Source organism: Sinocyclocheilus grahami, unplaced genomic scaffold (assembly GCF_001515645.1).
Source record: "Sinocyclocheilus grahami isolate Dianchi unplaced genomic scaffold, SAMN03320097.WGS_v1.1 scaffold636.1, whole genome shotgun sequence".
NCBI lineage: Eukaryota > Metazoa > Chordata > Actinopteri > Cypriniformes > Cyprinidae > Sinocyclocheilus > Sinocyclocheilus grahami.
Genome location: NW_015505815.1, coordinates 511,827 through 526,442, shown reverse-complemented (window position 1 = coordinate 526,442; position 14,616 = coordinate 511,827). Strand labels below are relative to the sequence as shown.

Below are 14,616 nucleotides of genomic sequence, written 5' to 3'. Positions count from 1 at the left end.
AACTTATTTAATGCATTGGTAATATTTTGTGTAGAGGCCGGCCCATTCACACCAACTTAACGTCACTGTGTCGGGTTGCTAGTAGGTGTTCCCACTGCTTATTATCTAGTAACTTTTATCAATTATTTTTGTTCAGGGTCACAGTCTTCTGACACGCTCTGAAAATACTGGGTTAAAAACAGCCAAGTGCTGGGTTGGGTTAAATGACCCAACATGTTATATATATGTTTTAAACTTAACTATTGTTGAAAAATTACCATACTGCTGGGTTAAAATGAATCCAAGAAAATAATTTCACTTTAACATGCAGAATGACTACAGTAACAACACAGGCTATGGTAATAATCAAAAGGTGAACATTTATTAATTACCAAAACAAGCAGAAATGGACAACAACAGGAAGCAGTAAAAACAAAGTGCACACGTGTATGTGATTGAGAAAAAGTGCAGAAAGAAGCAGAAACTGAGAGCCTGTCGAGAATAAGCTGTGCAATATAGCAAATGAACAGGATTTTACCCTCGCATTTTAATCTACTATACATTTTGTACTGCTTTATTTTTGCCCATTATTTTACTTTTGCAATGCTTACTAATGTTGTTTAAACCTGCACTTGTGTGGGTTAAAGCGATATTTGTCTACATGGGTTAGAGGTATGGGACTGTCTCCAGTTAGAGGTTTTTAATGTCACGGGACGATGTTATGAAGCAATAGTTTTCCTGTGGTTTTCAACTCTGAATGTGTGGTCAGATGAAGTTTGGCTGAGAATTGAAACAGACGCGTTTAAGATTATTCATTTAACTCTGTTAATTTTTATCAGAAATGTGTCTGCTGCTTGCTGCTCTTCCACGGCTTCCACTGGCTACCTTCAGGCTGATAGAAAACAGTTAATGATAGTTGTGGATACCAGACCAAATGCAGTGTTAACTGGTTTTAGGTATCAGACAAAACCAATGTGGTGTGCCGGGATCTGGTGAAGAGACTGGGTCCAGCGTTCCTAGCATGTTGGAACAATCGAACGTTTTTGGTGTAGTCAGCAGGATGAAATAACAGAATAGCTATTATCTCATAATAATTATTATCGTCATCTGAGGAATTCTAACTACCTTCCGCCACAGAGATTTTTTCCTGCTACAAAACTCTTTCCCTCCCACTCTATCTCCAATCCTCCTTCCCTTTCTGCTAGGTCATCTGTGTGCAAGATCCCTGAAGGTGTCCTGTGGTATCTGGCACCAAGACATTAGCAGCAGTCCTGTAGGTTGCAAAGTGGAGCCGACATGGATCAGACTTGTTGGTCCAGCACATCCCACAGATACTCAACTGGACTGAGATCTGGGGAATTTGGAGGCCAAGGCAACACCTTAAACTCTTAATCATGTTCTTCAAACCATTCCTGAACAATGTGTGCAGAGAGCAGTGTTCATTATCCTGCCGAAAGAGGCCAGTTGTGAAGACCATTGCCATAAAGGGGTGTGCCTGGTCTGCAACAGTGTTTGTGTTGGTAGCACATGTCAAATTGTCATCCACATGAATGCCAGGACCCAGGGTGTCCCAGCAGAACATTGCTCAGAGCACCACACTCCCTGCACTGGCTTGTCATTGTCCGACAGTGCATTCTGGTGCCATCACTTCTCTTGGTAAATGGCACACATGTCCACACAGCCATCAACATAATGTGACTGATAATAGGACTTATCGGACCAGGTGACCTTCTTCCATTGCTCCAAGACTCCATATGCCTATTGTAGGTGCTTTCAGTGGTGGATAGGGGTCATCATAAGCACTCTGATTGGTCTGTGACTACGCAGCCCCATACGCAGCAGAGTGTAATGCGCTGTGTTTTGTTACACATTCCTCCCATAACCATCATTAAAATTTTGTGTGACTTATGCCACAGTAGACTTTCTGTTGGCTCACACCAGATGGAATACCCTTAATTTCCCTTGTGCATCGATGAGCATTGGGTGTTCAACACCCTTTTGCCATTTTGTGCTTTGTCTCTCCTTGGACCACTGCTGGTAAATTCTCAACACTGCTGACCGGAAGTAACCCACAAGCCACACTGCTTAAAGGGGACATCGGATGCAAAATTCACTTTGAACTTAAATGTGTGTTGGCAGTGTGTGAACACAACCACCCTATAATGATAAAAATCCACCCAGTACTTGTTTTTAAATCCCCACAAATACTAAACGCTTTCTTTGAGCAAGCCGTTCACAGATTCTTGGCCAAGTGACGTCACTTTGCACAGGCCCCTCCCACAACTGTTGATGGACACTGCCGTTTTAGCATAGACCCGCCTCAGTGAGCTGTAAACAATCCGCCATTGTTTCGACGCTGGAGCAGGTGTAGACAAGAATGTCTCTTAAGCGATTAAGGTGTTCTGTTGTTGGATGTAATAATGAACATAGCAGTCGTCATTTACTCCCGACATCTGAGCCGCTGAAGACACAGTGGATTACTTTTGATTTTGGAGGGAATGCGGACCCCCCCCCCCGATCCACCTAAATGTGTTTATGTCTGGGCAAATCATTTTACACCAGACTGCTTTTTGAACAAGGGACAATTCAAGGCAGATTTTACTAAAAAGTTAAAACTCAAGGATGGATCAGTACCCACTGTTCGTAATCTAGCTGCACCTCCAGAAAAAGTAAGTCTCACACTTTATATTTCTTATGATTGTTTGCAAATCGCCTTTCCTCTTCCATGGAAGAGAGGGGCGGGGTGAGAAGAGCTCATTGGCATTTAAAGAGACATGCACCAAAACGGGTCGCTGTGATCAGAGCTGTTTTTGACATGGTAAAAAGCGTGTTGTTGTACACGACTATTGAGGAATTTTAACCAAAGTATGTTGCAGACATTTCATGAAGACCCTAAAGAATCATACCAACTTCTGGAAATGGGCATCCAATGTCCCCTTTAAGGGATACTCCGACCCAGTTGCCTTGCCATATCAATTTGGCTCTTGTCAAAATCACTCAGATCTTTATTCCTGCCCATTTCTCCTGCATTCAACACACTGATTATAAGAGCTGATTGTTTGCTTACCATCCACCAACCCAGACCTTATTGTTAGGAGATGTTAGGAGATGATCAATGACATTTGCTTCATCTGTCATATTGTTTTGGCTCAAAATCCCATATACCAGCAAGCTACTCCTGCAGAGCATTTCAGTTGTAATGAGAAGACCCTGCTCATCAGCCTAGTACCAAGTATGGTGGTTTCAGCATTTCCAAATCTGGTGGTCCCATGTCTGGTGGTCTCAGCACTCCCGTGACCAGTGATCTCAGCTCTTCCAAGTCCAGTGGTCTCAGTGCTTTTTAGTCTGGTTGACCCAAGTCCAGAGGTCTCAAGTCTCCCAAGTCTGTTGGTCCCAGAAGTCACAAGTCTAGTTGTCTCAGTGCTTCAAAGTTTGGTGGTCTCAGCACTTCCAAGTCTGTCAATCTCCATTTCTAAAGCTCTGTGACCACCAAATTCAAAGTTTCAAGTCTCCCAGGTCAGGTAATCTCAGTGCTTCCAAGTCCATGGGTCCCAGCGCTTCCTAGTCTGGTGGACCCATGTCCAGAGGTCTCAAGTCTTCCAAGTCCGGTGGTCCCAGAGTCACAAGTCCAGTGGTCTCAGTTCTTTCAAGTTTGGTGGTTCCATATCTGGTGGTCTCGGCACTCCCATGTCTGGTGGTCACAAGTCTCCCAATTCCAGTGATCTCAGTGCTTCCAAGTCCATGGGTCCCAGCGCTTCCTAGTCTGGTGGACCCAAGTCCGGTGGTCCCAGAGGTCACAAGTCCAGTGGTCTCAATGCTTCCAAGCCAGGAGGTCTCAATTCCAGTGGCTTCAGTGCTGGCACTAAATTATTGTGATTACACTTGTATGTCTGTTATGTTTTTCTTTGTACTGTATTTTAAAGAAATGGTTAGGTTTAGAGATAGGAAAGGGATTATCTATATACATTTTCATTGTAACCAAAATGATTGTCACTGTACATTTTTCTGCCTGTTATGTTTTTAATATTGAAATGTAGAAATGAAACTAACTATATTTATGATATAAAAAGATTTTGAAAATATATTAGATTTCTATATTTGTCAATTTGTTTATATTTAGATAATGTCAGTATGATCATGTTGTGTGTTTCGGCAATAATTCAAGCAAAAATTATGTTTTTGTACCTGCAAATGGCATGTATGAATACCTACAACAATAAGACTGGGTTGATATCTGTTGTTCTATTAAAATACATTATAAAACACTTGTAATAGTGTATAAATTTATGTAGCACCAAATATTATGACAGTATTGTTCATAAGATTTTAAGAATGGAGAAACTTTTGTAACATAAATATTTGAAACTGCGGGGTATTTTCATTTAAATTAATTTGAGAAGATTTAGCAGTCTACATTTTTTCACATTTGTTTTTAAATTGAATTTTAATTTCTCTATGTTAAGTATAAAAGTATAACATTTCAGATTTTCACAGGAATTACCCAGGAATCAATTTTTTCTGTAGTCAATTTTCATCCAGTTATCTAGGTAATGTTTTTTCCCCTTTCTATTTATACTTACATGTGTAGTTAGTGAGGTATACATATTCTGGACTGAAAAAAAAAGTAGCCTACTGATATCAGATCGATATTGGCTGCTACTCTGCATGCATACTCAGATGTGCTTCAACTATGACATATCAATTTTTTTTTAATGCATTATTTATTATCATTCAGGTCTTTTGTAATGAATAGCTCACTTATGAAGTTGAACTATGTCCATTCACCCTTGCACATACACACAGCGTATATATTTGTGAGTGGGGGAAGGGTGGAATGGCATTCTCTATTACTATGATAATTAGATTAGAACATTATTAGCAAAGCATAGTAACACAGTGGGAGAATTAAACCTCTATTCTAATTCTTTAGTGTTTGCTCAGCAGATACATACTGCTTACATGACCTGTACTGCTAATTTGACTAATTGTTTAAAAGTAGGGGGAACAAAACACTAGCTTGCTAATTATGTGACATCATTTTCATAGGGGAAAAAATTATGAGCAAAACTCTTATGTAATTGTTATTTTGTCTGTCATGCTGATGTGCCCTTGAATCCTCAATGAGTCAGCACACTGTATCTTATCATGTCTAATGTAATGATTAACTGTAAACATTTTCAGTGGGCAGAAGATTATAATGTGAAAAAACATGAACCCTTATGAAAACACCTCTCTCATCTTGGGGAATTTGGAAGTTGATTTTTAGGTTTAGGTATAAGCATTGCTTGTATATTTTTGTTATATCCTTAACCTTGTTTGGTATTAATCTCTTCTCATATGAACGTTGAATGTTGGCGGCATTTAGAGTGATGTTCTTTTTGAACAACATAACTGAGAAAATCTAATCTATGAGGGAAGGAGACAATTATATATGTGTGTGTGTGTGTGTGTGTGTGTGTGTGCTCACATTGTTAACTTGTTAGTGGAATTGTGGGATCCTAAACAACTCCCCAACATAACACTAACCACAGGCAGCTATCCTTTGTTTATGTTCCTTTAATGATTTTATATGAAAGACAGGAAATGGCAGGAAACCCGACCCTACGCTCCTAAACCGACAGAAGCAGAGGGAAACATGTACATGACCATGGTGCATCTGGACTTTAAACTGGTGAGTAATGCAAACTGAACAGTAATCTCTGGGCTGTTTCTTTTTGAAGAAGTGGGGAAAAGTTGAACTCATTTTTATGCATTTATCCAGACAAGACGCTCTGAGACAGCATTGTCACTTAGATGAGCTGGAGGCAGCCGATGTGGATAACGTCTCTCAGAGGACTGTTTAATAGAAGACCAAAGTTGAGGGTTGATCAACTCAAGGTTTATGCACTTGAATTATAGCTTTAGAATTTAGAGAATCAATATAACTTTATAGCTGAGAGAGTCAGCTGGTGTGTGTGTGTGTGTGTGTGTCCTGTGAAAGAAAAACATCATCTGTGTTTGCCGCTGGTCAAGTGTGATGGAAGAAACATGTCTGCTGCTCTAGAGGAATACTGCGGCTCCATTTTCTGGGTAAGTTTTGTCAGCTTCTGTTTTATGGAGTTTCTCATTTTCATGTTTCAAGTTCTGAATGATAATACAGTGAGATTTCACTATTTACCACGGTGCAACATACTTGAACAACATAACTGAGAAAATCTAATCTATGAGGGAAGGAGACAATTATATATGTGTGTGTGTGTGTGTGTGTGTGTGTGTGCTCACATTGTTAACTTGTTAGTGGAATTGTGGGATCCTAAACAACTCCCCAACATAACACTAACCACAGGCAGCTATCCTTTGTTTATGTTCCTTTAATGATTTTATATGAAAGACAGGAAATGGCAGGAAACCCGACCCTACGCTCCTAAACCGACAGAAGCAGAGGGAAACATGTACATGACCATGGTGCATCTGGACTTTAAACTGGTGAGTAATGCAAACTGAACAGTAATCTCTGGGCTGTTTCTTTTTGAAGAAGTGGGGAAAAGTTGAACTCATTTTTATGCATTTATCCAGACAAGACGCTCTGAGACAGCATTGTCACTTAGATGAGCTGGAGGCAGCCGATGTGGATAACGTCTCTCAGAGGACTGTTTAATAGAAGACCAAAGTTGAGGGTTGATCAACTCAAGGTTTATGCACTTGAATTATAGCTTTAGAATTTAGAGAATCAATATAACTTTATAGCTGAGAGAGTCAGCTGGTGTGTGTGTGTGTGTGTGTGTCCTGTGAAAGAAAAACATCATCTGTGTTTGCCGCTGGTCAAGTGTGATGGAAGAAACATGTCTGCTGCTCTAGAGGAATACTGCGGCTCCATTTTCTGGGTAAGTTTTGTCAGCTTCTGTTTTATGGAGTTTCTCATTTTCATGTTTCAAGTTCTGAATGATAATACAGTGAGATTTCACTATTTACCACGGTGCAACATACTAAAGGGATATTGTAGGATTCATATTCACAAAAAGAGAGACCGAATTATATTTGAACTCACTCAGAGTTAAATAACATTCCCGGGACAAGTACTGATAAGACCGTGCTTTGTTTTCTAAATTATTAGAGTTTACATTTTTTTCATGTTTCTTATGTCCATTACAACAGTGTCGGGGGTAACGCATTACAAGTAACGCAAGTTACGTAATCAGATTACTTAAACCTGCAATAATTAAATGTTAAACAACACAAATATCCTTTATGTATTCGATGATCCAGTTCAACCGTACTAATAAGCAAAAAATACTCTAGACAAACATTTGTGTGTTGAAATGTCTTCTGCATTCTACTGTACGGACGTAACTTTACTTTCCCTTCAGCCTGAGGCTTATTAATTTCACTTCTGGCTTTTATATATTTGCCAAAAATATAACTTTTTTATTTTAAAATCAAACAAGCAAGCACTGTCCAGATTTAAAAAGTAACGCAAAAGTAACGTAACGCATTACTTTCCATAAAAAGTAACTAAGTACCGTAATTAGTTACTTTTTTATGGAGTAACGCAATATTGTAACGCATTACTTTTAAAAGTAACTTTCCCCAACACTGCATTACAATGGGTTCTGAGCAGTATCAAAGTATGGATTTGTTATAAAATATTTTAAGAAATTCTAAATAAATTAAGGCTTAGGTGAAATAACTGTAGATTAATGGCGTTTTAATGAAGGTGGTTTTATTAAAAATATGTTAATATTTAAGATACTGAATTTTATTGCTGGAAGTGGATTAAGCTTAAAAATATAGCTGTACAATTAAACTGTGATGTAAACAAAGAATTAAATAATGCATCTGGTAATAGAAATTCTGTGTGAATCAGACAAAGGCCTAGAATGACTTTTTGAAAGAAAGAAAGAAAGAAAGAAAGAAAGAAAAGTCCTGTCTTGCTGAAAGGAAACTCCATTTGATTCAGTGGCACAAAATAATTAATCAGTTTTAGCAAACATTATGGCAAATTTCAACTATGTTGTGAGGTTATTATATTTTATAACAGTATTAGACATGCAGTGCTCAAAGATGTCTACCCAGCTTCTTTAATATTATACTTTATGATCAAAAGATAAAGGCCAAATGTGAGTGACGCCCAAAAATGGGATGAAATCACAAATGATGAAAACACAAAGATGTAAACCACATTAAAACACGATGTCCCCTGGAATGAAAGGTCTGAACAAGCTCATCTCTAGTTTTAAAATAAATGACCTTAATAGGTAACTTCTGGAGAAAAGTTCATGGCACTGCATTTCGGTAGTAATCAAATGACTTCAGCCATACATTGTTTTGCGTGTGTCTATGTGTTACTATAATCTATGTAATCATTAACAGTCAGTCAGAGTCAGCAAAATCACGCCGAGTCACAGTGAGACTGCAGAAGATCTTCATTCAGTCTTCCGACGACTGATATTTAGATCAGTTTATGTCAGTATCTGCTCTACTGTTATAAAGATCTCATTGAATTACAGCACAAGCATTAGAATGTCATCATAGAAATATCAGCATTTGCACCAAATTCATATTTTTGCTCAGTTTGAGTCTGAATTTAGCTGTTTTTGCTCCATATTCTCACTATATCTGGCTATATGAGCCATACGCTTCAAAATATTATAAACATAAACATTATGAATGTCTGTAAAGCCACTTTGAAAGGAGATATACAATTAAAACGGACTTGAGTTTTATAAACTGACATTTGTTAATGTATTAAGAACATCATGAATGAACAATGAACGATCTGTGAATTAATATCGACCAATGCTATAAAGCATTGCTGTTAATTATTAGTGCATGCCACAGTGTGCCTATAATGCATGAACTAATGCCACTGAATTGACTGTTATTGTAGAGTGTTACTGCATTAATCCTGTATTTGACATGTTTGTCCTCAGGAAGAAATCGCTGATCTTCCGCGCTTCTGCTTGTTCTACATCAGCTACGGACTGCAGCTGATCGCCTGGGTTTTATCAGCCATTGCTGACGTTTCACCCGAGGTTAAGCGAATTTCTCAAATGGTACGGAGAGCGTGTGAGAACTGTCACTTTAACATGCAGTAAATGCATAGTTGTCCAATTTACAATTTCCTCTCTAATTCATTGCAGAATCCTGAAGCCAGAGCAACCTTTCTCAGCAGAATCACCTTTAACTGGTTTAACAGGTGGCTCTGAGTTTACTTCTGCTCGTCATTTTGCATTTTTATCGTCTGTTTTGTCACATTTGTGTCCGTCTAGTGCAACTCATATACTGTATGTGCAATACATGAATCTCTCATATGCATAATACGATATGAATCGTGTTCCTCAGCATGGTAATCAAAGGCTATAAGAGGCCGCTGGTTCAGGAGGACATGTGGGATCTGAATGAGAAGGACTCCTCTCAGGCGATCTGTCAGAGGTTTGAGGACATTATGGCAATAGAGCTGAAAAAAGCCCGCAGCAGCCTGCAGAAGAAAGGAAATAAACCAAAGACTAAAGATGGTCATCAGAACGGCTTGGCCAAAGGAGTCAGTCAGGATGTTCTAGTTATGGTAAGCCAATGGTTTTCTGTAGTTGTTGAATGATTAGTGTATAAACACCGTTCAGCATTACTACTAATGACTAGCGTTAACTAAGAGTATGATGCATTTGTAGTGTATGCTGAAAAAATCTACTTTGGACCAACTTAAACTAATAAACATAATAATAATCTATATATGTCTAATTGGTTCTAGCCAAATGTATTAGCATTTCTCAAATTAGATTTATTAATATTACATTTTAATTTAATATTATTCAAAAATATATATTTTTTTCCCAAAGACAAAAACTTGCTTACAGATAAAAATAAAAAAATGATATATATATATATATTATAAAGAGACCATATCACTGAAAAAGTGTGTTGGCTTTACATGACTTAATCCTTTACATGAACCAATTAAATAGCACAAACATACTTTATTTCCACATAAATTCAACATCATTAAATTACGTTATTTGGAAGTGAGTAAATTAATTAATCTCCAAGGGATTTAATTAATTCAGCTTAATCAATATATTTACTGTAGACATAAGCCAGAATGTTACTAAATGTACTGTAAGTCAATTTAATAATTTGCCATATTTTCACCTTAAACAAAAGCTAATTAGCTATAATAATACAATTTTAACTTAAGATAAAACTAAAAACATTTTGTTACTCAGTGTTTAAGTTAGTTTACTTAGACATTAATAAAAAATAAAGACAACTTCAAAAGTGTAATATTTATTGCACTGTAAATTTCAGTATGTTAACGTTACTTGTTACCTTAGAAACTTGGCATATCTTGCAAACTTATTGCCTTAGAAATCTAGTTAAGGTTGCTCAATATATTCAAGTTGACTCAGAAGCCAATTTATGGAAACTTGAATATGCCGAGCACCTTTAACTAGATTTTTCTGAGGCAATAAGTTTGCAAGATTTTTTAAAGTAAAGTTAACGAAGTGAGATCTACAGTGTGTGATGTCTTTTTTAAATATGCATCATGCTTTCTGTAATGTACTTAAAAAAAAAAAAATATATATATATATAATATTATTATCTTTTAGACAAACTAAACAGAACGGATTTAAAACTGGAAACCCTCATTTTCAATTAAAACAGTATAAGATTGCTCTTTCAATAAATGACATGGTCGTTTCACTTTGTTTGTGTATTATGTAAATAATATTTTTTGAATCTAAGGACCAAACACTGACTGATGCACCCACAATATTTTAATATCTAATTAGGAGGAGACAGGAAAGAAGAAAGAAAAGAAGAAGAAGAAGAAGAAGAAAAAAAAGGATTCTGAATCCGAGTATCCTAATTCCTGGCTGGTTCCCACCATCGCTAAAACCTTCAAAGGTGTGCTTTTAGAGTCAGCCTTCTTCAAACTGATACAAGACCTTCTGTCATTTGCAAGCCCACAGCTTCTCAAGTAAGTGGCCTTCTGCGTTCTTCTCATTTGCCAACCGTTTATTGTATCGCAAGAGTTTTTAGTTGTTGCTGTTCTTCAGACTTGGACATTATGGTCTGTAAAAAGGACATCATGTATTACCCTGTTAGTTCTTTACCTGGTGTTTCCGAATCTGCTGGACTGCTTCCCAACGTGAGATGTGCTTTGTGACAGGTTAATGATCTCCTTCACTCAGGACAAATCGAGTCATGCATGGACTGGTTACCTGTACGCCGTGCTGCTTCTGGTGGTGGCTTTTTTACAGTCAGTTATTCTACAACAGTATTTCCAGCGATGTTTTATCCTGGGTATGAAAGTACGCACAGCTCTCATGGCTGCTGTTTATAAGAAGGTACATTGATCTGTGTTTTTAGCAGCCAAATATTGTCCTATCCTAACAAACCATACATCAATGGAAAGCTCATTTATTCATGCATACAACTCAATTTCAGAAAATTGACCCTTATGACTGGTTTTGTGGTCCAGGCTCACATATGAAGAGTTAATTTGCAAAAACCGATAACTCCATTTTTATTTTATATTTTTCCAGAAATCACGTTTTTTTTTTTTATTGCACATTCCAAGTAATATCAATCAAACTGCATTTGGGTTGTTTTGATTAAGTAATAATAACTTAAACAAATACAGGTAATTTACTAAATTAAAGTTTTTTTTTGCGTATTAAAAGTTTGTTTTATAGCAAAAGCAGATAACTCCACTTTCATGTTTTAGAGTTTAAAAAAAAAACACTGGTTTAATCTTTGTAAACTCCTCAGATGGCAATGTAGACACCTGACAAACGTTGCTGTTGTTGTGATCATAAACTGTATAGATGTGATTACACGGAGCTTTTCCCTCACCGCTGTAACTGCTTTTGCAAGCTTCCGTGAAAACGTTTCAGCTTTTATTTTCCTTTTTCGCTCTGAAGAACATAACACAGATTCATAAAGTTCGTCGAAATGATCCATCCTCGATCACTTTTAGTCAGCTTTGACAAAACTCCTCTCAGCTAGCATGTCTTTTCAGAGTGACCGTAGCCTTGTCACCTGACCTGAATACAGCATGCTGATTGGCTAAAATGGACTTATCGGCTTCTGTTCAAAAACAACAAGGCGCTTGTCGGCTTCTGCAGTAAAACGTGAACTCACGATGCCTTGAAAGTGGACAAAACCAGCTTTTTTGACAAAACTTGTTTAGGGTTCAGATCGCGCTATATGTGGAGCATAGTGCACGACACTCAGCTCATTGTTTTTGAAAGTGGTGTTTATCGGTTTTTGCAAATGAACTCTTCATAGCCAGTGGATGATGTTGTGATGACTGGTTATTTGCTGGTTCCTCTCAGGCATTAGTCGTATCTAACGACTCTAGGAAAGAGTCGACTGCTGGAGAGATAGTCAACCTGATGTCAGCGGATGCCCAAAGATTTAACGATGTCACCAACTTCATCCACCTGCTGTGGTCGTGTCCACTACAGATTGCTCTGGCCATCGCCTTCCTCTGGATTGAGCTGGGTCCCTCAGTCCTGGCCGGGCTGCTGGTCATGGTGCTGATGGTGCCCATCAATGGCTGGCTGGCCACCAAATCCAGGGGCTTCCAGGTGATTCGGTTTGCTTCATCAAGCATTGCTCTTGTAAAAGAGTTACAAAAAGGAATATTGATGAAACACTGCATCAATATCCACTAAAGGCAACATGCTTCTTTTCAGATGGAAAACATGAAATTTAAAGACAAGCGGATGAAAATTGTCAATGACATACTGAATGGAATAAAAGTAAGTGCATTCCTTCCACTCTCAGAAAAAAAATCAGTTGTCACTGGGGTGGTTCCCTTTCAAAAGGTACATGTGTCCATATCCATAAAGGGTGCATTTTAGTACCTTCATGGTACATATTTGCTCTTCTGAGAATGTGGCATGCTTAAAATCCTATTTTCATTTAGAATTCAGTCAAATCAGAATATGTAATCTTGATTTGCGGACATCTCTGCACATGTTCCACTTCTTTTCGTCACTGGTGTGCTAGGTTCTGAAGTATTACGCCTGGGAATCATCGTTTGAGGCTCAGGTTCAGGAGATTCGAGAGCAGGAGCTGAAGGTGATGAGGAAGTTTGCCTACCTCTCGTCTGTCTCCACCTTCATATTTTCATGTGCTCCAGCTATTGTGAGTATAACAGTGTTTTATACATTAAATGATTTTCTATTGCACCAATGAATTTGTCAGTCAAAGTAATACCGGCACTGATCAGACATGGTGGTGGTGGACGGATGGCAAAGCTGCTATGAACAGTATGAAAAATTAACTTCAGTAAAATACAAACAGAAAGCAAGCAGCATGACTACATCTTTACTCTACAGACTGTCTGATCGCTGCTCGCTGACTATGCATATGCATATTTGTATTTATACAACTGGACAGTAAATAATGCACAAATCTGTACATAAATCTTCCAGATTTTACCACATTATTATTATTATTTATTTATTTATCTTAGTCTTATTTAATTGTTCTTTCTGTCTCATGTCATGTATGGATGGATGCATGTTTGTACCAAGAGCTCCTAAAAAAACACAACAAATCCTTTGTGTGTTTGCGCACACTTGGCAAATAAAGCTGATTCTGATTCTGGCTCTCCGTGTGTGTAATTCTGAACTCTAACAAATGTTCCCATTTGAGCAATAATGGCCACTAGCAATAATGTTGTTTCTTGAAAATGCAAGTAGTTGCTAAAGAGCATTCAGAAACATCTCATGCATCTCTCATCGCGAATCATCTCATTTCATATTTCTGACTAAAGTTTAAGTGTGTAAACTGCTTGAAAAGAAAAAGACACTTTTATTTTGTAGTCATTTGATTAACTGCAAAAATAAGTGTAAGAAATATAAACTACTGTTGCAGAGATGGAGCCCATATCATATATCATATCATATCTCATCTGCAGGTGTCTCTGGCGACCTTCGCTGTGTTTGTGTCTGTGAGTCCCAATAACATCCTGAACGCAGAGAAAGCTTTTACCTCCATCTCACTCTTTAACATACTGCGCTTCCCACTCGCCATGCTTCCACAGCTGATTTCCATCATGGTTCAGGTACTAGAATTAATACATGCTGTTATATTTATACCGAAGCATATTACTGCTACCTTTCAATTACGCTTTGTTTGCATTTATATTAAAGGGGTCATATGATGCTGGTAAAAAGAACATTATTTTGTGTATTTGGTGTAATGAAATGTGTTTATGTGGTTTAAGGTTAAAAAAACACATTATTTTCCACATACTGTACATTATTGTTTCTCCTCTATGCCCCGCCTTTCTGAAACGCGTCGATTTTTACAAAGCTCATCGTTCTGAAAAGCGAGGTGTGCTCTGATTGGCCAGCTATCCAGTGTGTTGTGATTGGCTAAATACCTCAAGCGTGTGACGGAAATGTTATGCCCCTCACCATACTGTGATGCTGTGTCCGGCCGGAGCGACGAGACAAAAACATGAAAACCCATTATAAACGAGGCATTCATTGCATCCAGTGGGGACATAATTATGGATTATAATGACTTATACTGTCTTTTTACGCGTTGCGTTGCATCGCGCCGCATAAACATAAAACCATGTCTGCATTTGTGATCGGAGAAATGACAAACAACAAGCGCTACTCTACACTGCTCAAAACT

General features: G+C 37.9%; 1 protein-coding gene across 1 annotated transcript in view; it reads left to right on the top strand.

The window, feature by feature from the left end:
• Positions 1-7,788: 7,788 nt before the first annotated feature.
• LOC107558209 (canalicular multispecific organic anion transporter 1-like) overlaps positions 7,789-14,616 on the top strand; it is a 23,784-nt gene continuing 16,956 nt past the window's right edge. The window contains exons 1-10 of the mRNA XM_016241832.1: positions 7,789-7,797; positions 8,889-9,011; positions 9,099-9,154; positions 9,301-9,523; positions 10,746-10,933; positions 11,126-11,303; positions 12,294-12,548; positions 12,657-12,722; positions 12,973-13,110; positions 13,889-14,056. Of these exons, the coding sequence (XP_016097318.1) occupies positions 7,789-7,797; positions 8,889-9,011; positions 9,099-9,154; positions 9,301-9,523; positions 10,746-10,933; positions 11,126-11,303; positions 12,294-12,548; positions 12,657-12,722; positions 12,973-13,110; positions 13,889-14,056 (1,404 nt within the window). The remainder of the gene's footprint in view (positions 7,798-8,888; positions 9,012-9,098; positions 9,155-9,300; positions 9,524-10,745; positions 10,934-11,125; positions 11,304-12,293; positions 12,549-12,656; positions 12,723-12,972; positions 13,111-13,888; positions 14,057-14,616) is intronic.